Below are 23,613 nucleotides of genomic sequence, written 5' to 3'. Positions count from 1 at the left end.
ATTTTTCTATTTTGCAATCTTTTTTTAACTGTGAATTTCATTATTTATATCTAAGTTGTACAGATTTCAGGTGCTGGTGGAGTTTTGGTCTTCTGTATGTAAATCATAACTAACATTTGAGCATAATCTACTATATATTATACAAAATTCTAGTTATTATTATCAAAGAATTATTTTACTTGGCTGACTGAAAATGAAACTAAGAAAAAATTATTTTGTCATGTAACACAGATTTAGTTAATGAGTCGAACAAATTTTGAATACTTAAATATAAAAAGAAAAATTAATCTTTATTGTTTTTTAATTGGTTACTATCAAAGCAGAAGGCAGTTTTAGTTTTAATTCAAGGAGAAGACATGCATAGGATTGTTACATTAGTTGTTAATACATATTATATCTTTTTCACATTGCTAGTAGATTACTCCATTTAGTTTGATTTTATCTTGCGAGATTCTTCAACATGCTATCATAGTAGATTCTTAAACATGTTATCATAGTAGCTTAACTATCTAAATATATTTTTATTAAATAATTTGAATTTTTTAAATCATCTTGTAGTTTCTTATATCTTTCTTGATTAATTTAGTTATTTTTTCACCATTGGATGAATACAACTATTGGAAAGAGATGGAGAATAATTTGCCTACCCATCAGCAACAAAACAGAGCTAAATTTTTTAGTAACTTGATGACACCTTTTCAAACGTCATTTGGAGCTCTTGAACGGAAATCCTTCAGTGAATTTAAAGATTCCTTGGAAGTATCACTTAACATATTAGATGACCTTTGGAGGCAGGATGAACATTCTCCAGGATTTCCAACAGATAGAATGGCAAACTTAATGGATATCATTGGTATGCTTATTATTGAATTTCATTTTGTTAATTAAATAATTTGAAATAAAAAATTTAGTTCACTGTATAATTTATGTTTCGCAAGTATAGGGTTTAAATGTATATGTGTGTTAGTGAACTAAATTATAATAATCTTATTTTAATATATATTTTTTACATTAGAACCACATACAAACACATTTTACATTAGAATCTTACAGATTATATTTTCTCCTATTTATTGTAAAATATTAATACAGTACAATGTCCGAAATCTGGATTCGTTGGGAATTCGGCGATTCCGGATTTGACATTTTTCCGGCTATTAGATCATAAATTTAAAACTAATAAGATGGCATGTAGAAATTATAAAATTAAAAATATGAAATCATGATTTATGAAATAATGAAGTACTTATGATCTAAAGGGTATCAAAATTTACGGAAAAAAAAAAAAAAAAAAAGCTTACTATTTATTTGTTTACCTTAATAAACATTTCTTTCAATGTAAGTTGTTTAAGTTGCTTTTTTTTTTTTTTTTTTTTTTGTTCTAATACTTTCGCTTTAATTTTGTATGCAGACACAATCTCTTGTTCAGTTACATTGTTGACTGTAACTGCTGTGTCAAGAATTCCGACTAACTTATCAATCAAAATTTTTCCGTTTTCAGTAACTTCTCTGTCACTTTCTTCACTATCAGTAGCAGTATTTTCTGGATCTAGAACCATACTACGGATTTCATCATTCATTAACTGATTGATGATTGAAAAGCATTGTTATCACAATGAAAAGCTTCTTTTATACCATCTTCATTCGCGACTATCATCATCAAATTTAGCTATCGTTCACTATACATATTTGGCTATGCATCATGAGCTTGGTGACTAACGACAAGTTGTTCCGTTAAATTTTATCTTGCTTCTATCGAGCACTGAGACAATTAAGCCTGAATTGTATTAGTTTAGTTATTTATTATACTTATGTCTATTTTTTGCACATGTTTAAGGCTTATCAGAGTTCTGAATAAATAAATTCCCACATATACTTAAGTCTCGTTGAGGACCGACGCTGGATATCTTACCGCTGTGGATCCTAAATTCTCGATCCGGTACGATCATACGAGCCCTGGCGCTGTGTTTATGTGAATAAACAAATCAGTTATTCTTAATTCAAATAGCTCTAAATGTAATCTTTGTATGTATGAGTATCATCATCAAAATCTAGTTTTATCATATGGAAAGAAATGTTTGTTAATTTTTTCCTCGTCAACATTTTTTAGCACATTTAACTCAAATCTGTAATCATCGCCAAGCGTAATGTCAACATAAAAGGTTACCATACTCCTTTATTATTCATTTATTAACAGTTGTTTAGGCATCGCTACATGAGTGAAACTATTTTTTAGGTATCGCTATATGAGTAAAAAAATTGTTTAGGCATCGCTACATGAGTAACAAATTGTTCAGGTATCGCTACTTGAGTCATTACTCTAGTTGTCATGTGTTGATAAACATGCGGTGATGAAAGGAAAGTATAATAAATAATGATTCGCCAGGTGGGTGTCAGATCAATGATATACGAGGTGTATTCGGAAACTAAGTATCGTTTTGAAAAAAATAGTAAAACAATTTTTTCGAATCCAATTTTATTTTTACATGAAAATACATGTCTTAAACTATTTTTCAACATAGTTTCCGCCAATGATCAAACACTTGTCATAGCGGGTGACCAGTTTTTGTATACCATCGTCATAGAAACTTCCCGCCAGTTTCGATAACCACGACTCCACAGCATTTTTCGTGTCATCGTCAGATCCAAAGCACTTGCCACCAAGCTCGCGCTTTGTGTGCAGGAACAAGTGATAGTCGGACGGCGCCAAGTCCGGGCTGTGCGGCGGGTGATCGAACTGCTCCCAATGAAACTGTCGAATTAACGATTGAATGACACCAGCAGTATGGGGCCGAGCATTGTCATGGAGCAACACAATTCCTTTACTGAGCATTCCTCTTCATTTGTTTTGAATGGCATGCATTAGTTTTGTTAGTCTCACAATATCGTGCCGCATTAATGGTTTCACCTCTGGGAAGAAATTCAGTAAGCAAAATGCCTTTCCTATCCCAGAAGACAGTGCACATGATTTTTTGTGATGATATTGTCACTTTGAACTTTTGTTTTTTCGGAGAATGAGTGTGTCTCCACTCCATCGATTGTTGTTTCGATTTTGGTGTGAAATGATACACCCAAGTTTCATCACCTGTCACCATCATTTGGTTTAAAAAGTTTTCTCCCTCATCACTGTACCTCGTGAGAAATGTCAGGTCACTACCAAGTCGCTTTGTTTTGTGAACATCAGTGAGCATTTTTGGAACCCATCGGGAACACAATTTGCGATAATTCAAGCGGTCAGACACAATTTCGAACAAAACAGTACATGAAATTTGTGGAAATGCCTCCAAAAGAGTTGTCATTGTGAAGCGTCTGCGGTGACAACAGAAGGCCGACCACTCCGAGCCTCAGCGTGGTCATTTGTTCGACCTGCATTAAACATTCTTACCCACTTTCTCACCATTCCATCACTTATCGCGTATTCACCGTAAACTTCTGTCACTTGACGATAAATTTTGGCCGGTTTAACATTCGTCGCGTTCAAAAATTTAATCACGGCACGAATCTCACAGTCAGCGGGAGAACTAATTGTCTCAAACATTTTGAATGTGCACAGCAAACTGAAAACACAACATAGAGCAACCAAAATTGCGACAATTGAAAGTCTGTGAACAAGAAAGACTAGTGCGCATGCGCGGGACGCCTACCACAGCGCTGCGACGGCGCTAGAATGAAACGGTACTTAGTTTCCGAATACGCTACTTATCTATATGAAATATTTTGGTTTGACATGTATGCCAAGCAGATAAGCAGCAACGGAGCCAAATTACTGATTGCACAAATTTATGCTAGAACGATTGTTTCTTCAATAACGAGGCATTTTATTTAGTGTCAAAGTGAAATTAAGAATCGGGACGCTCCAGATGTTTTATTATGCGTGGAGGGGGGATTAAATGTGCATGCGGTAAAGCCTACGAGGAAAATGGTGGTTTTGAGGTCCCGATTTTAGATCGTTTCGGATAATGGATGTCCGGATTTCGGACTTTGTACTTTACAATATACTTCAGTTTAAGTATTGGTGTGTGCATATATACATATATATATATTTCTTTAGTAAATAAATTATTATTATCTTACTTTGAAGCTATCGCGCAAGTATTAGAATAACTTGTTTTTGAACTTAGAGAATTTAAGATCATACAACATTTTATATATATATGTAAAATATGAAATCTAGCTCTCAAATAACAAATTAATAATAGCCCTTTAACTTCCATTTCATACAAAATTCGTCTCCCTGTAGTTCTGATGCACACTTACTGGTGAAATCTGAATTAAAATCCTGTACATTAAATTATCATGTGATCTGAAATGGAATTTGGTATAAAAAGGTCAATTGCATCACAACTCCCTTTCTTCCGTCTCTTCTGCTGCTTTTCCCTACACAAAGTTTACTTTCCTAAATTTGCCCATTGTTTAAGATGTAAGCTGAAAAAAATTGGAAGGTGCATAGTGCACCCACATTGATAATGTGAATTATCCAAGAAATAAAATTGCATATGGAATTTACCATTATGTTTGTTCTTCAAGTGTCATCTTGCTAACTACACAGCAAAGTCTTTCAAGTTATGATGCAGTCCTCTCTAATGCCAATCCATTGCACCAAGTCATCTTATTTCAATAGCAATGCAGTTTTATCACAATACTGGAGTAGTGTTATCACACACATAATATATACATATATATCTAATACAAAGTCTCAAATCCAGAATGATCTAATATCCAGTTTTTTTCTTTTTTTTAGAAATTATTTTGCAGAAAGGAAGAAAGAATTTGATTCCAAAAGTACGCTTTTACTTTCTATGCATAATGCTTCATACAAGCTCAGTAGACATTTTTCTTATTTTAATTCAGAATTAAATAAAATACTTCCATTTTGAAAAATACACAATCATTTATTAACTGAAACTATGTGATCGCTAATTTGTTGACTCCATAGCCCCCCTTTGCTTGGTATATATCTCAAACCAAAATATTCTGCTACAGGTCATCATTCATATTGACTGATTGACCAAGTATTGCCAGGAATATTTTACAAGAGTGCAATATGTATGGCTTCATAAAATCCAATGGACCAATGGACATATCACATAGGCATTCACTGACAATGGTACTCAAAAAAAATTTTGAGCCTGTGCAGATGAGGAAAGGGGTGCAAGTTTATCACAGGCATGATAAAAGTCAATTTGAGTTAGTACTTCACAGTAGATTGGCACTTTATATTGCACACCAGAGTCTTTACAAGGACATTTATCTTTAGAAGTCAAGAGAAGATTAAAATTCTGCTTTAATCATTATTCATGAGTGATTTTACACCTCCTGAATAACTTGACATCATCTTTAAAATAAATTTTTATTATTTTTTGCTTTCATCACCATGGGACTATCAACTCATGACAGCTTTAAAAATCATTCACATAATGATGTCTAAAGCATTTTTTATAAAAACATTAGTAATAGAACATAAAACTGTGTACTAACCTTTTATGCTAACATTAATCTTGGTAACAATTAGTGTCTTCAGCCAACTGTGCTGTAGAGCGTTGATGACAAGAAACTTTACAAAAATTTCTTTCTATGAACAAAAATAAGTAAATAAATAAATAAGGGTAATATATGTAGTTATAATAACTAACTAAACTAATTCAGGGTTGGAAGTGCATAATAGAAAATTTAGCCGAACGTTATGTCTTTAGTCGGCAATCTCATGGTCAATCACCAGTACTGTAGAGCAGATGTTAAGCATTAAGCTATGCTAAGATGAGGCTGCTCAAAATCTGTGGTATGGTTCTATATGCAAAAAAATAGCACTGTCAATAATGATGAAAGTGACAAGGAGGTTGCTGAAAATGAAAATATTTTAACTGATGATTTAGTGGGAACTTTTGACTGAATTACAAGACTTGAATAATGGAACTTTATAACTGAACAAGAAACTATAACATAACAATGGACATTGAAAGAAATGCTTAATAAAGCAAATAAATATCTGTCATAACATTATTTATATTGTTGTATGCATACCGGGTTCGTCAATTGTTTTATCTCTGCTACATTCAAATCTTCCAAATGTCCTGTAATGTCTGATACCTCCCTCCCCCTGGTATTCGAGGGGAAAAGTTCATACAACTCCCTCTGGCGATTGATTGCCGCAGGGAAGAGTCAGTTAGGGTTTGGACAGCGTTGGAGGTGACTGCACGATTATCGCAGGCGTGCACTCACCGTATGTCTTAGTAGGACTACACGATAATCTGAAGGTGTGTACTCTCCAATTGACTTTAATGTTAATCTTATGTAAATATTTTGTAATCTATATATACCTCTTATATAAATAAAATAATGTGTGAGAAGAAAGAAGTCCCATTATTGGATTAACACCACAGTTGACAACAAACTAAAGAACCTTTCAATCATCACATGTCCAATTTAAATACATTTGCTAAAATAGTCTATAACTAATCAATAATCTCTGCTGTGAAAATAAAAGAGATCCATTTCCACTGCTTCCTATGAACCATTAAATATTTCTGTAGAAATAATTTGTTCTTGGAAATAATTTGTTTTTGGAAAATCAGACATGCTGGACAATTCAGAACCAAATCTTCAATTCCTTTAGACATTCTCGATCAATACAATATTTCTCATCACACAACCATTTGTTTCCAAAGAACAACTATTTGGAACAATTTTTCTGCTTTGTCACAACAGGAAATCATCACAGATCACTTTAGGGTTAGCACAGGGAAAACCGGTTCTCCATTACAAACAAGCTGAAAGCATTTGAAGTTTATAGTAGCTGATCGGTTGAAAATGAACAACTTACAATTTTTTTTTTAAAGGAAGGAAATAATCGCACGTCTTTCTTTCAGTAGTAAACCAGGCAGAAAAATTGTCCAAAACAGTTGTTCGTGTGAAACAAATGCGTGTGTGATATGAACCTTAAATGACTAATGAATGACATAATGAATTCTACTTAACATATCTTTTTTTTAAACTTCTATGTATTCTAAACAGAAATTCTTATATATTAATCCATTTGCTTCAGATAATTCTACTCTGAAATTATAGTTTTGCCAGTTCTGCAATTATGCATTTTGTATCTCGCCATTTAGTTTTAACTAATTTGCTTAAAACCTTTAGTTTTTCATCTTTTTTTGTTAATTTGTTTCCTTCTGAAAAAATGTCTATTTTGTCTTTAGATATTGGCATACTTTCTACAACCATTTCAACATGGGCTTCTAATGATCTTGATAATGTATCTGCTATAAAAAGTTCTTTTCCTGGTTTATATTTCACTAAGAATGATATGGCTGCAATCTTAGTGGACAATTATTTAATGGCTTCTTGAAAACTGATTGCAACAGTTTATAATTGCATTCAACAGTAAAACAACTTCCACATATATACTGGTGAAATTTCTCATATGCAAATACAATAACTAAAGTTTCCTTTTAAATTTAAACATAATTCTGTTTATCTGTTAATGCCTTAGATGCAGATGCCACTGGTAAACAAATTATCCTGCAGAAAGACTGCTTCTAGTCCTTCTTAAGATTCATCTACAGATAAAACTACAGGCATGTTTATATCATAATATTATAAAACTGGTTTATTTACTAAGCTATTAGTCTTCTAAATGCTTTTTAGAAGACTAGTGCTTTTTTAGAAGCTTCAATTACTTTGCCAACGTCTTTCTTATGTTCTTCACTTAAATCAAAAGTATTAAACTTTTTTACTGCCTCTTCATCAATAACAGGTGCAATAAAATAACCACTTTAGTTTCAGGTGATTTAGTATTACCATTGGATGCTAACATGTAAATCTGGAATTTTTGTTTTCACTTCTTCTAGTTTTCATGTATATTACATTTGAAACTTAGATTGTTTGGTGGCGTTAATCCATCCATATTTGAAGACTTTAGATACGTAATATATTTACACAATATATGTACACATTTACTCATTTATGCATATATGCATTTAGATTTATATAAGTAATATAATTACGCATTTATCGATGACCAAGTGTGGATTTTATTGTAAACAACTTCCAATCATGTATCAATGTTGAGGATGTCTTCAAGGTTATTCACAAGGGACGTCGCATGGTTCTTCAAATTTCTTTATTACCGTATAATAAGCTAATAAAATACAAGCTATAAATAATAACCTATAAAAGCTAATTTATAGCTTTTATAACATTATTCATATATTCAATAAATGGAAATAAATTATAACATAATCAGCTAAACGTCATTTTACGGTTATTTTATGTAGAATGCTACAATTACATATGTGACATAGTTTAATCTTTTGTTTCGTAAAGTTTGATTCCCTAAAGATAATAAATGCTTCATTGTTTCATAAACAACTATTCATGTCTTTAATTTTTATAGTTTCTGCATGTCATCTTACTGCAATTAGCTGACAATCTAAAATCCAGAAAATTCCAAAATCCGGAATCACCAAAGTTCCAACGTTCTGTAATGATCTAATATCCAGACCTCTGAGCTATCAACCAAAACAGTAATAATTAAAATAAAAAAAGAAGAAAATATCCCTCTCTTCTTACAAAATATAGGTATGGAACATATAACACTCAACAAAAAGGAGCAGGTGTGCCTTAAATGTGATTTTCTCATGACTAACTAAGGTCACGTCACTTTCAAATATCTGGTATTGTATCCATGATGGCCAGGATCGCACTGTCGTCCCTTGAGTGGTTGTAAAAGAGCTGGTGCTACACATTTGCCACTCTGTGCGATCTCCATGGGTCTTAAATTCTGCTGTCTTGTACCTTCCTAAATTAAAAAAAAAAATTCCTGTGCTTTATTTCTACTGCACTGAACTACCCCCTTTCCGAGGCATTCTACCACAGAATTGGAGCAGACTTGCAGAGTTAGCATGACAAGATTATACCTGCACCAGTACTGAAATTCTTTTGTTTCACCCAATTCTACCTGTACCTCTATTACCATCCAGTGCCTAAATGTTAAAAGTTTGCCATCCCTAATTTTTGCTGCTGGATGCTCCTCCAAATTATAAAACTTTAGCTGCGCTTGCTGTGGCACCAGTCCTGTGGGAGATTAGCTTTGTAGTGTAAACAATGAGCGAAGCCACAGTGTAGTAGACAGTAGTGTTTCCATATCTACCTGTCAGTTTTCTAGATTGACACTGCTTTTCAAAAATCTGGAAATTTCCCAAATCCAGAATCGTGAAAGTAGTACTTGCAATTCCAGATTTCAGACTTGGTACTGATATAAGCATGTGCACTCTCCGAGTGACTTTAGAGATAAGCTATTAATGGTAAATAAGGAGGATGGCAACTACATGCAGCTTTAATACTTCACAGTGAGCCTTCATATGTAAATGAGATTATTGATATTAGCTTGTGGCAACAAATATCATTCTTCTAAAAGCTATGATTTTAATGCTTGGAAGTTCTTGGTGTTGGCTTGTCGCAATAACTTTCTTAGCTTAAAGCTTTTCAAGGATGTTGCAAACGTGTTCAGTGGAATTTAGGTTCAGTGATTTTGCTGGCCACATCATATTGTTAATACCCTTTGCTTCTCAGATGGAATAGTGGCTATTGTCACTGACTGTTGTACTAAAGAAGGCTCAGATTCAAATCCCAGAGAATGTATGGATGTTTGTTAGTAAATACGTAGCGTATTCGGAAACTAAGTACCGTTTCATTCGAGCGCTGTCGTAGCGCTGTGGTAGGCGTCCCGCGCATGCGCACTAGTCTTTCTTGTTCACTGACTTTCAATTGTCGCCATTTTGGTTGCTCTATGTTGTGTTTTCAGTTTCCTGTGCACATTCAAAATGTTTAAGACAATTAGTTCTCCCGCTGACTGTGAGATTCGTGTCGTGATTAAATTTTTCAACGCGAGGAATGTTAAACCGGCCGAAATTTATCGTCAAGTGACAGAAGTTTACGGTTAATACGCGATAAGTGATGGAATGGTGAGAAAGTGGGTAAGAGTGTTTAATGCAGGTCGAACAAATGTCCACGCCGAGGCTCGGAGTGGTCGGCCTTCTGTTGTCATCGATAATTTGGTAAGGAAAGTTGATGAAGCAATTCATGAGAACAGACGTTTCACAATGACAACTCTTTCAGAGGCATTTCCACAAATTTCACGTACTGTTTTGTTCGAAATTGTGTCTGACCGCTTGAATTATCGCAAACTGTGTTCCCGATGGGTTCCAAAAATGCTCACTGATGTTCACAAAACAAAGCGACTTGGTAGTGCCCTAACATTTCTCACGCGGTACAGTGATGAGGGAGAAAACTTTTTAAACCAAATTGTGACAGGTGATGAAACTTGGGTGTGTCATTTCACACCAGAATCGAAACAATCGATGGAGTGGAGACACACTCATTCTCCGAAAAAACAAGAGTTCAAAGTGACAATGTCATCACAAAAAATTATGTGCACTGTCTTCTGGGATAGGAAAGGCGTTTTGCTTACTGAATTTCTTCCCAGAGGTGAAACCATTAATGCGACACAATACTGTGAGACTTTAACAAACCTAAGGCGTGCCATTCAAAACAAACGAAGAGGAATGCTCAGTAAAGGAATTGTGTTGCTCCATGACAATACTCGGCCCCATACTGCTGGTGTCACTCAATCGTTAATTCGACAGTTTCATTGGAAGCAGTTCGATCACCCGCCATACAGCGCCGTCCGACTATCACTTGTTCCTGCACATGAAGCGCAAGCTTGGTGGCAAGCGCTTTGGATCTGACGATGAGACGAAAAATGCTGTGGAGTCGTGGTTATCGAAACTGGCGGGAAGTTTCTTTGACGATGGTATACAAAACTGGTCACCCGCTATGACAAGTGTTTGATCATTGGCGGAAACTATGTTCAAAAATAGTTTAAGACATGTATTTTCATGTAAAAATAAAATTGGATTCGAAAAAGTTGTTTTACTATTTTTTTTTCAAAACGGTACTTAGTTTCCGAATACGCCTCGTAGTATCTGTGTGGAAGGGGGCCCTCAAAATACATGTCGAGTCAAAATCCTCTTGAGAGGTTGGTGATAGGGGAACAGGGGTGGGAAATAATCAGATCACTCCCTGAGGTGCTCTCTGTTGAAATTCCGGACAGGCAGAATCTCAATAAGGCCCAGCAATGATACAGGTGCTGGCCTTGCTTCAACTGGTGCCAAACCAGTACAGTAGTTAGTGATGCTGGTTGCTGTATTGATGGGTCTGGATTCGAATCCCGGAGAAGGCATGGAAGTCTATAAACGTATAGTGTCTGTGCAGGAAGGGGGCACTCAAAGTACACAGTGAGCCAAAAGTCCTTTTGAGAGTTTGGTGGCTGGGGGAAGGATGTGGGAGACATCAAACTGCCCCCCATGAGTCTTCTTCAAAACTGGGGCAGAAGCTTAATATTTAGCTAGGTTTGACAATAACTCAAACACTTGTGGTACTACAGAAGTACTGGCCGAACTTCTACCTGTATTGTTAATACCCTCTTCCTCCAACTAGTCGAGCATTTTGGAGCATTGCATCATTTCTTTTTTGCTCTCTAAGAAAGCAGGTTCAAGAACTTCATCTCTACAGAGCTGAGGGGTCTTAGTGCTATCACCGAATATATACAATGTACAAACATTCAACATGATGTCATGCAAGGATTACACTTCCACCAAAATGATTGATTTCCCTTATACTGTTGGGATCATAGATTTAAAAAAAAAATGGAGACCATCAAGCACTAAGTATCCTGAATCTTGACTCTTCAGTGAAGAATTTGGGGTCTCAACCTTATTGTGCCCAAGAATGGTGCTTAGCTCCATGAAAGACAGACTTTCTTCTGGGTCTATTCAGACCTTCTGGGTCTTACCATTTTCTCAAAATTTAAGTTAGAACACTTTATTTTAAAATTTACTGTGAAATTTGGGCCTGTTTAAGTGAGATCAATTTCTTTATGTCTGGTCATATTTCACTTAGCTTTAATGGTAAATTAGGATCGACTTTTAATTTTGTTCTGTATTTCTTTTTTCAAACATAACGTGGAAGAATATCCTTGCTTACACACATAGGTTGTACAAAAAGGGAGTAAAAATTTAATATCTTTATTCAAAATGTCTTTAAATTCTTTTTTTCAGTTCAAGTGTGTGATTAACAGTGTTAAATTAACAAGTGTTTGATTTTTAAAGTCTTTAGTTAGAGTTTGATCACAGGAAATTTCTATCATTTCTTCTTTTCTTCACAAGATTTTTGAATCTAATGGTTAAAAATACTTCGTTTCTTTGCATACCGCCTATTTTTCTCTTGCGTACCACTGGCTGAGAAGTATCATGCCTCCTGGATATCTTGACTGATTATGTTTAGAGTTGGTACCATAACCTGGATACCACTGTTCAAGACACACATTATGACTCACATTAGCTTATCAAAGACCGAACATCTCCAATTCATTATCTAAATGATTGTGAGAACTCATTTTAACCAAAATCAATCAGTTCTGCAATTTTTCCAGCAAGAAACAATTTCAGAGCTGAATTTCGCTGACTGAGAAGCCAGTCACTCTTATGTTTTCTTAATAAACATATTCTGTTAACCTTTTAACACCATGCTTACATTTCATTAACCATTCCTCAAATTATATGTAGCATTAATTTTTATATTACTGGAAGCTACTTTGAATTATTGTAATAAAAAAAAATTGTTTGCAACTTTTTGTACTTTTGAGCACCAAAAGTACACATGCAAATTCAAAATGTCAATAACTATTAAAAAACATTGTATTTGACATTCAGTTTAAATTCTTAATATTATTTAAATGTATGTATATATTTTTTTGAATGTTTCTTGAAATATTTATATATAAGTGTATAATTTACTTGAGGTTAATGGCATAATGCATGCTTCTTTTTGTAATACATAAGCCTATATATACTCTGAAAATACAAACAATTGTTTAAGTGGATATTCTGAAATTTAACTGTCTTTCTATGTCAAGCTTGAATAAATTGGTTTATTTAAACTTGTATTTTCTGTAAATATGTCAAACATTAATTTACATGTATGTATTTTAAATTGTAATGAGATATTTCTTTTTACTTATGTACATGTTTGACATTTTAGGGAATAGTACAGTTAATTTCATTCAAATCAAAATACAAGATGTAGATATATGGATGGGAAAATTTTCATTAATTGAAGACTATTTACTGCAGAGTATTGATGTGTGTGAAACATGGATTGATGCATGTCAAAAATTAACTGCTCTTTTATGGCCTAATTACTCTTATCCATGGAAAAAAGGTGTTTTCGTACCATCTTATTTACTTAATTTTTGCAAAAGATTAAATGAGGTGAGTATAAAACACATACTTCTTTAATTTATTTCATTTTATGAAAGTTTTGATTTGCAATGCACTGGATGAGTGATTTTTTTTTTTTTTTTTTTTAAGTGCATTTTTTGAAATTTGCATTCTATGTAACTTGCAGAATTGCAAATATATTTTATGATTGATCCAACAGAATTAGCAGCAACTGAATACATAAGCATTAAAAGCATATCTTAAAAACTCAAAGTATTTATTATATTTTTCAAAACTTTTGTGTATTTGTGTGTGAGATTTCCCCCTCTCTTGCCATGAGTAGAATTTGATTTTGTTTAAGATTAAAACTTTGTATTCAGTTCTCAATTAGTAATTTCTTAGCAGGTCAAATTATCTGAAAACAGTAAATACACCACTTGATTATTAAATCTTTATTTTATTTATTTTTAATTCTGTATCTAATTCATAAAATTTAAAATGCATTTATTTTATGATCTCCATCTTGTAATTTTGATTAACACTTCCAATTCTAATTAATAAAATCTAGTTTTAAAGCCATATGTTTCATAGTTTGGTGCACAATTCTTGGGCTCTTAAATATTACTGTCATTCACAGCTCAACTTGCCATTTGGTATTGCATTATTTTATATGGAATGATAATGATGTTATATTTATGTAATGTCATATTTATGTAATTAAAATATTAGTTAAAAATAAAAATCATGCAAAATTTAAAAAAAAAAAATTTTTATGAAATTGACAAAGCTTAAATTCTGGCCACTTCTTGTATTGGTATGCTAATCCATAGCCCTAAATACAACAATTTAACAACATTGTGTTTTAGGCTTTGATCAGTCAGTACAAAGCTTAACGAAAATTGGTGCAAGTTAGAAAGTATTTTTGCTACACTTTTAAGGATCTTTTGTATTTTTTAATGAACTGCATAATTATTATTTTGCAATTTAAAGTTGTAACTGATAAAAAAAACTACTTTTCATCATTACTTTATTAATAGGAATTGCTATAAAATGTTCTATATGTTGCAAATAGATAAATATATTTATAAAAAGTGTAATTATATGCATTTTGTTAAAGGTTTAAAAATCACATTGCTCACATGTCATAAAAGCATTTACAAAATAAATGGATGCCATTATTTAGAAAACAGGGGAGGTTGGAAAGGAAGAGAAAAAGAAAAAGGAAAGAAGAAGAAAAGAAAGGGAAAAAAGTCATAAGAAGATCATTATTTGCTTATATATTTTATGTGATTTTTGCAACTTTGGGAAAATGTTTATAATCGCATGTTTATTTATTTATCTTTATTTTATTAACTCACTCATTAACTTTTTTTGTGACAAAGGGAAATCTTAAAAACATTTCTGATTATGTGTTAAAGATAACTGAAAATGGGGCTAAAAAATGTAGCTTTTGAAAGCTGTACTTTTTCTCTGCGACAAACAAGTGATTGTGTCTTACAAAAACAAATATTTATATATTTATTTTTAATCCTTTAACTTTTTTTTACTTATTTATTTTATTTTTATAGCACACAAATGTCCCACCCAGAAATTTCTAATTATGTGATAATTTTGGTATTTTTGATAAAATTTAGCTTTTAATAGTTATTCATTTTATCCATAAGAAGCGGCAGTTTCCTGAAAAATCATCAAAAGCAAAATAAAGATAATTTTTACTTTGGCAGTTTTTTCTCATCCAAAGCCCGATGTAATAGCATTTTTTTTTAGTAATTTGTGTATATATATATATATAACTGCAGTCAAATCATTGTTAATGATGACAATTCCCATATTATTTTATTAATATTGTACCTGATAAAAATTTACAGAAATTTATGTTTCTTTTTTAATATATGCTTATTAATTTTAAGTATGCTTTTCTTCACATAGCTTCTTGTTCTGAGAAGTGTTCATAGTCAAGTGAACAATCTCTTAAATCTTGAAGAAAAGTCTTCATTGGGTATTGAGAGAGCCCTAAAACCTTTGACTGCATTAAATCCTTTAAATTACAATCCATATACTGATGTTTTGTGGCAGGCTTCTGTAGCACAGTATGAGCAGAATATGATACCAGCTAAAAAAAAAGTTGCAGCTAAATTGCGAGATCAGTTGCGTTCCTCTCGAGCCAATCCTTTGCAGGTAATTTTCTGCTTTTTTAAAATTAGTTGAAAACATTATTTCTGTCTTTTTTTTATGAGCATTATTTTATTATCTCTTCAGTTTTAATGGAACATAAGAATAAGTAAAATAAATTAGGCATAAAATCATATTTTTATTGATATATGCAAAATATTTCTATTATTATTTTTGAAAATTCATTTCTAACTACAATATTGACACATATCTTGATATAAGAAACCTAAAAGAATTCTGAATATTCATTTTTTCTTAATAGAAAAGATCTTATTAAAGTAGATATTGAACCGTGTAACATCCTGGAAGCCTTGCAGGATGATCTTCTTATGTTTTATGTTTGATAGTGTTTTTAATTAATGTGAAAAGCATATGTGTCCTGAAAACTCTTCATGAGATGAATCAAAAGAATAGAAAATTGCATAAACCATCTTCAGCGAGAGCTTTGCCTGATAATATCTGGAAAACATCTGAAGAGTTTATCTAATAATAAATATTTGATCAGTTATTTCAATGGTAGGGTGTTCTGATATGAGACCATACTGATCCAAAATTATTAGTTATAACTTGTATTATAATATTCTCTGAAACATTTTAAAAATTCATTGCATATAAACTATGCAACAAACAACATATTTTTAAGAGTGAAATAAAGGTAAACTTTAAGTTAGTAAGTTATTGCTTTGCCGTTTAGGTTAAAACCGGTAAAGGCATTGCATATTTTTCAGCTTTCCTGCTTCTCAAAAAATCCTAATGTCTCTACAAGTGGCGCCTGAACTAAAAAGGGTGTTGGATGATGATTCTTCTCACCCAGGATTTGGCAACTGGGTCCCCTAAAAACCCCAGTTGCCCTTTAAAAGGGGGAATCTCCCACCTTCTCTGCGAGCCTTCGTAGTGTAGTGGTCTTCATGCTCAGCACGTGATTGAGAGATCCATGGTTCGACTCCCGGCGAAGGTGTTGCTAATTTTTCATCTTGCCTGCTTCCAAAAATACCTAATGTCTCTACAAACTTATTACTTTACAAAAACTTAATATCACCTTTGCTAATGAGGCGACTACCTTTGTATAAGATTCTTATGTTAATTAACCAGTTATTATTATTTTGATCTGTTAGGTGATTAGATACACATTATATAAGATGTGGAACCTTTTGAAGATGTACAGATTTTTGTAGAATTTCTGCAGAAATCTCTACATATCTCTATAGAATCTCTATATATGACTATAAAGAAATGCAAATTTTATGTTTCAGTATTAAAAATTAGATCAGATTTTTGTTTCATTTGTAAAAACCAGCCCACCAGCGGCTGAGCGGTAAAGTGTGATTTTAAAATATTATTGAATTCTTTCAAAACTCTTACATAGTTTATAGAAAATTGAGCCATAATCCTAAAGGATTCTAAAGAAGTTTAACATTGGATTTTTTTATATATACAATTATATAAGACCGCAAGAGTAAATCTGGGGTGTTGGCTTCTTCTGTAGCAGTTTGCTTCAATCAGCTTGACAGAAATTTAATTCGCGAAATTTTTCTCAAGATGAGAACTGTGGAAGTCAAAATTATGCACTGACTTTGTGTGAAGCACATCCATACCTGTTATTGCAAGTAAAGACATGCAAATTGATCTACATCATGAGTGGTAGAGAACGAAGCAGAAGAAGAAAAAAAAATCGCATAGCTTTGAGTTCACATATTACTGAATTATATTATGTTGTATTACTGAATGCATATTTATAATTTCGGATAATATTTTTTCTTTTTCTCACCCAACTGGTATAGTAGTTGGCATTGCTCACTACCGTATCAAAGGGCTCGTGTTCGAATCACAGAGAAATTATGGATGTTTGTAAATGTATAGTGTTAGTGTGGCATGACGGCACTCCAAATATGCGGCGAGCCGAATGTCCTCTCGTGTGGTTTAGTGGAAGGGGAGAGGAGTGGGATACCCTCAAACCCGTTCCCCTTGGGGGTTCTCCATTAAAATTGGGGGTAGAACTAACTCACACTGTCACCTGAATGGTGCTCAAGATTGCTGCCAATGGCAGGCATAATCTAGCGCTCCTTGCCACAAGGAATTTCGTGGACTTGGGATGACTACATCAGACAAGTGAGCATAAGCAACAACAATATTTTTTCTTTCTTATTATATAAATTAATGATGAGTTGTTTGTAAGATATTTAAAGTCTCTAATAATCTTATTAATGAGATTATTAATACTATATTATAATTAATAATAATACTATATTAATAATGATTAATAATAGATAATTATTTTACAGTTAACTCAGGAGTTTAAAAGATATGAACATCTTATTAAACAGCCTGGCATCAGAGAAGAATTAACAGCTGAAAGGTAATTATTCATTTTTTCTCTTTTTGCTTTATATGTCTTTTATAAATACATAAAGAAATGCAAATTTTATGTTTCAGTATTAAAAATTAGACTAGATTTTTGTTTCATTTGTAAAAACCAGCCCACCAACGGCTGAGCGGTAAAGTCGCTGAACACTGGTAGTTCGGTCCGAGGTTCAAATCCTGTGAACAGGCTGGCTGCATGGGCATTTTCGTGGTCTTCCCCATGTGTAACGTGTATATGAGCCAGTTTCCCTTAGAAAGTCCTTCACAAAGGCATTCCTCCCCTTAGGCAGATAGCCCTCGAGGCTTAATCACACACACACATTTGTAGAAACCAGGAAGGTATCCACGCGATCCTCGTCGTCCATATCACATTGAATAATCTCACATTAATTACATATAAATGGAACTGAATTTCAGTACTGCAGGTGAAAATTGCAATAAAGTTTAATGAATCCTAGTTTTTTTTTGTGCCAAATTGAATATTAATTGTTTAAAAAATTCAACATGTGTTTGAATAGAAATGACTTAATGCATTTCAAGACATAAAAGCCAGTAAATTCGTATGAGAATTACAATATAAATTGCAATGGTTAAATTTGTTTCTTGACAACAAAATTTTAGTTTAATCATACTTTTAAAGAAATTTTTCCTAGCCTATGCATTTGCTTGAGATTGCAGATAGCTTATTTTAAATAGCTTTAGCTTTTTCCTAGCATAGTAACAGAAGAATAGCTTCCTTCTTCCCATCCTTTCATTTCCATTTTTTCTTCTATCTTTTATAATGGAGAAATGCAATTAATACCCTTCAGTTTTTTTGGAATTACAAACTCGTGGTCAGTTCATAATTTGCAGTAACTCATTTTGAATAAAATAATCTGTGTTGATATCATACACCTCTTGATTAAAAAAGTGAATGACTAAATAACATAATAATAATACTAAAAATTTTAAAATATTAATAATTGAATGTTTTAGAAGCATCTTATTGTTTTAATAATAATTTTTGAAGAGTTTTAAGCGTTATTGAAGGTGAAGGAGTTAAGGCAACAAAAATCAGCATAATATTAATAAATTTGTAGGATAAGTGTCAAACATTTAAATATAAAACATTTTCCTTCAGCTGCAGAAGGGCAAACACCGAAAGAGTAGCCTGTGTGGTGATAACAATGAGACAAATGAAGTCAAACTACTGGCACCATTTATTGGTAAAAAATGAAAACAGCTATCAAATAAATTTTCTTAAAAGCTGAGGGTAAAGGTGGATTGGAATTGAGATCATTAACTAGAACGATCCCAATTAACTAGCTCATCTAACTGTCTAGATCATTAACTAGGATGATCCTAGTTAACTAGTTCATCTAACTATCTAGATCATTAACAAGGTCTAGATCTAGATTGTTAACCAGATCTAATCAGTTAACTAGTTAGATCTAGTTCATGAATCCCAGTTTCATTCTATCTTTATCTCAGCTTTTAAGAAAATTATTTCATAGTTGTTTTCTTTTTTCATCAATAGCTGGCACACTTTCTCTCACTGTTATTGCCTGAGTTAGCATGGGTTCTGTTTCATCGTTTGCATTTCTGTAATGAAGAAGAAGGTTCTACCTTCTTGAGTAGTCTTAAAAATTAATGAATATGACCCTGAGTCCTGTTGCTTTAACACCTCCAAAAATTGTTATTCAGTATGTTATTTTAACTCAGTTTTAAGTACATTAATTAATTGAATGTTTTAAAGGTTTCTTTTTATTTAATTTATCAATTTTAGGCTTGTAATGCTCAATGTCTAAGTCATCTGTTTGTAGAAGTTTCTTGATGGGCCTAATTTTAAATAAATTTGACCTTAGCACTATTGTTTACCCATAACACATTTTTTTTGCATGTTTGCCTCACTATGCTAACTCATATCGCCCTGCTAAAAATAAAAAATAAACAAATAAAAAGCTTTTTTTTGCTCTTATGTATATTGTTGTCTTAAAGCATTTTTTCTTCAGAATCTTTGCTCTCTGATAAACTTAGTTATTTAAATCAGTTGCTATTGATAGAAAATTTTCTTTTACAGTCATTGATAAAGCCTTTAAAAGATTTTTGTCTTGCCTTCCCAAACTGCATTCTGCTATTAGAAATAATCATAGCAACCATGACGTTATCTTACTTGATTCTTCTATTAGTTACAAAATTGCTCGAATTCTATGCAAATGAAAATTTCAGATCATTTTTTCACCTGTCAGTAAAATTTGTTGTTTGATTTTTAAAAATCCCATCTCTGATTTTTTAATTTTTATGGAATATACAGCATGCCTTGTTAATGGGATTTATGTACAGGAATACCTCGCTTAGTATTGTTTGTTGATTGGTTATTCTAAAGTACCATAATAAATGAATCCGCATTGAGTGAAACACTATTTCTATAGGAAAATCAGTAACTTGTTCCTATCAAATTTTGTTAAACCAAAAATATTTATGTATTCACCGAATATTAAGGAAAAATAATAAAAGGGTAAAAAGTAAAATATGCAACAGAAGACGTTTACTGTTTACAAAATCAAAACGAAAAGCATTATTCTTTAACCAGAAAAATCAGTTTAAGTTTTTGCACCAATTTTTATTTTCTTTGTTCATTATGTGGTAACAACGAATTGCATTTTCTAATTTTACGTTGTTTTAAGGATCCTTTTTTTAATTCGGATCATTTTCTTCAATCATTTCACATGTGTAAGCAAAATCACTGTAGTAGAGATCAGTTGCTTCAGCATGCGTAAGAAAAAATAAAGACACAACATATATGGTATTTCTCCCACTTCCCTAGCGTGCCTTCGTGGTGTAACGGTAGCACGCTGGGTCGGTATACCAGAGATCCGTGGTTCGATTCCCGGCGGCGTTTGCTATTTTTCAGCTTTTCTGCATCTAAAAAAACTTCATGGCTCTACAAGTGACGCCTGAACTAAAAGGGTTGTGGATTATGAGTCTCCGCACCCAGAATTTGGCAACTAGGTCCCCTAAAACCCTAGTCGTCCTTTAAAAAGGGGAGTATATAAGGTATTTCTTCCACTTCCCTAGCGTGCCTTCGTGGCGTAACGGTAGCACGCTGGGCCGGTATTCCAGAGGTCCATGGTTCGATTCTCGGCGAAGGCGTTTGCTATTTTTCATCTTTTCTGCCTCTAATAAAAACATAATGACTCTGCAAACATATCTGATGGGAGTTTAGAGCAGAAGTAAAGTTTTATTAGATATGCATAAATGTACAGATAGTTACAAAAGTTTATATCAGTAGTATCTTCTATGGGCTAAAAGGATATTTAAAGCTAATATTTACTTTTTTTATAACATGCTTTTCCAGTGGCAATGAATAGTACTTCTTTATTATTCAATGTGAAGTTTTTTCCGTTTGCACATTTTCTTCAGTTTCACTTTTTTCTTCGTAAGTCTGTTCTTCTTATATTGATGACAGATTCGTCGTCAAGAGGCTGAGATTCTATTTGAATACAGTCCATGACATTGGCAAATTCCGGTAAATCAAAGCCTAAATCATGTCCGAGTTTCACAACTTCTGCTAAGATTGCATCTATTTGAAAATCAAAGCCGCAAAATCATTAGCGCAACGAGACAAAATATATCTCCTCACGCTTCTCATATTATTTTCATTCACTTCGTTCCATGCACATCCAATATTCTGAATAGGATTTCGGATACTGTAATTTTTCCAAAAATGTGATAAAAAATGGTACGTTTTTACTAGAGGTTGCTTCGATTACCTGTGAAACCGTCATTTTCAAATGAAAAGCCTTAAATGTGAAATAACTCTTTGATCCATGGGTTGTAGCATGACGGTAGTATTTGGGGGCGGGAAATGAATTCTGACATGATTACAAAGATTAGAAAGTCCAGTTTTATGACTTAAAACATTATGTAAATAACAATAATGCTTTAATGTCTGTGTTTTGTTTTTCACAGTAATTTTTAATCGAAGAGACAGAAGTAATCTTTAAACCAACTTTGAAACACTGGTTTAGTAACCCAACCATTCTTGTCATAACACCAAAACGCAGATAATGAGTTTTTAGCACATCCTTTACCTCTTTGAAGGGCAGTGGTTACCTAAAGTAACCACCTTTTCTATTGAATGTCTTACTCATTCGTGTGAGTGGTTTTCAAGATTGACCGTTCCTGAAGATCCCTTGTAGCTCACCAGATGCCAATCAAGAAACATAATCCAATCAAGTTGATGCAGCAATTCATCTTCAAGAAAATAAGCATCAGCTATCGAAGACAACATCACGACGATGTGCACTCTGCAGCACCAAGAAAAAGCCTGTAAGAAGAACAGTGAACAACACATGCAAAGTTGCACTTTGCTTGAAGAAAGAAAGAAAGAAAAAAAAAAAAAAAAAAAAAAACGCTGTTTCCATGAGTACTATAAAGACTGATTTGTAGGGATGTGTTCTGTGAGCAGTAATTAATATCATACTTCATGGGATCATTTCTATAGTATGATTAGCGAGTTCAGTCACACCAAGTTGTGGGCAGTAATTACTGACACTAACCACCAGAAGTGCTCATTCTTTTCACGCTCATTCTTGAACAAAATATGTGTAATTGTCGCAAATAATTTCATTGTAACGCTTGATATAGTAAATAAAAAAAGAGTTTTGCTGGAAAAGTTAATTCTCTTTTCCTGCCGCTTAAAGAGTTAAAGCACGAGGGTTTTCATCGCGATACACTTAATTTATATCACCAAATGCATCTCTTTTAACAGCAGGATAATTCGATCCTTTGATGCTTTATAAGCCTGGGTGAGATTGCTCTTTTTCCTGCAAACAAGTTCTAGAAGGCAGCTTCTTCCAGTATTATCTAGTTTCGTCCACATTAAAAATTTGTTCATTAAGTTAGACCTCTTCTTTAATAATTTGTTTTATTTCTTCTGAGAATTGTGACGCTGCTTCTTTATCTGCGCTTGCGCTTTCACCCACAATGTGAACGTTTTGAATTCCTGAATGTTTTTTAAAGCGAAAAAAAAAAAAAAAAAAGCACCTACGGTTTGCTTGAAAATTTTCATCAGTTTTCTTTTCAGGCTGTATTTCTTAAAGTGTCGAAAAAAGAATTAAAGCTTTTGGTTGAATTTCTAGTTGACTTAAGGGAATTCTTTTTTGGTTACAGTCCTCAATCCAAAGCGAAAGAAGTCTACTCATATTTAACATCAAAGGATTCTTTGTCTTACGAATTTCTTGGAAGGAAAAGAGCCTGTAATCATTCCATACTCCTTATATTTCGCTTTTTATCTTTCACAGTCTTTTGAACTGAAGACTTTTTTTTTAGCTCTTGAAAGAGAATCGGAGCTGGAGTCGACTTCGACAGACAAAAACAGGTCGACTTCGACTCCAGTTTTTGTTGGACAGTTTGAATTTGAAATGAAATTAAAATGAAGTGAAAAAAAATAATGACAAGCTGAGTTATTATTTTTATTTATGAACTGTATATATCAATAAATAGTTATTTTCTATTTTATTGACATTTTAATAAATAAATATAAGGGAGGAGGATGGATGTGATATTTGCCATTGGTGATTAAACTAATTCATTTAGTTACAAATCTCCCTGGTAAATTTAGGCAAAGCAGCAATAGCAGCAAGAATTCCCAAAATTGATGCCGTTCTCAAGAAGCGAGCAAGAAAAAGAACAATTATTGATCAAGCAATATGATGAGGAAGTACATATTTGATGATATAGAAGCTGTTAGAATCAAGAACTTTTTTAAAAGATGTAGATAACCCTAATGTTTCACTAACAGAAAGATTGTAGAATGATC

At 32.9% G+C, this 23,613-nt stretch overlaps 1 protein-coding gene across 1 annotated transcript in view; it reads left to right on the top strand.

The window, feature by feature from the left end:
• btv (dynein cytoplasmic heavy chain beethoven) overlaps window positions 1–23,613 on the top strand; it is a 256,105-nt gene that overhangs the window by 7,037 nt on the left and 225,455 nt on the right. Inside the window, exons 3-6 of the mRNA XM_085822605.1 lie at window positions 587–853; window positions 13,099–13,328; window positions 15,207–15,455; window positions 17,732–17,805. Coding sequence (XP_085678731.1) covers window positions 587–853; window positions 13,099–13,328; window positions 15,207–15,455; window positions 17,732–17,805 — 820 coding nt within the window. The remainder of the gene's footprint in view (window positions 1–586; window positions 854–13,098; window positions 13,329–15,206; window positions 15,456–17,731; window positions 17,806–23,613) is intronic.

Source organism: Stegodyphus dumicola, chromosome 8 (assembly GCF_044657685.1).
Source record: "Stegodyphus dumicola isolate Sdum_Otavi_A_Nest chromosome 8, ASM4465768v1".
Lineage (NCBI taxonomy): Eukaryota > Metazoa > Arthropoda > Arachnida > Araneae > Eresidae > Stegodyphus > Stegodyphus dumicola.
Note: the sequence above shows the minus strand (reverse complement) of the source record. Positions and strands in the feature narration are given on the sequence as shown.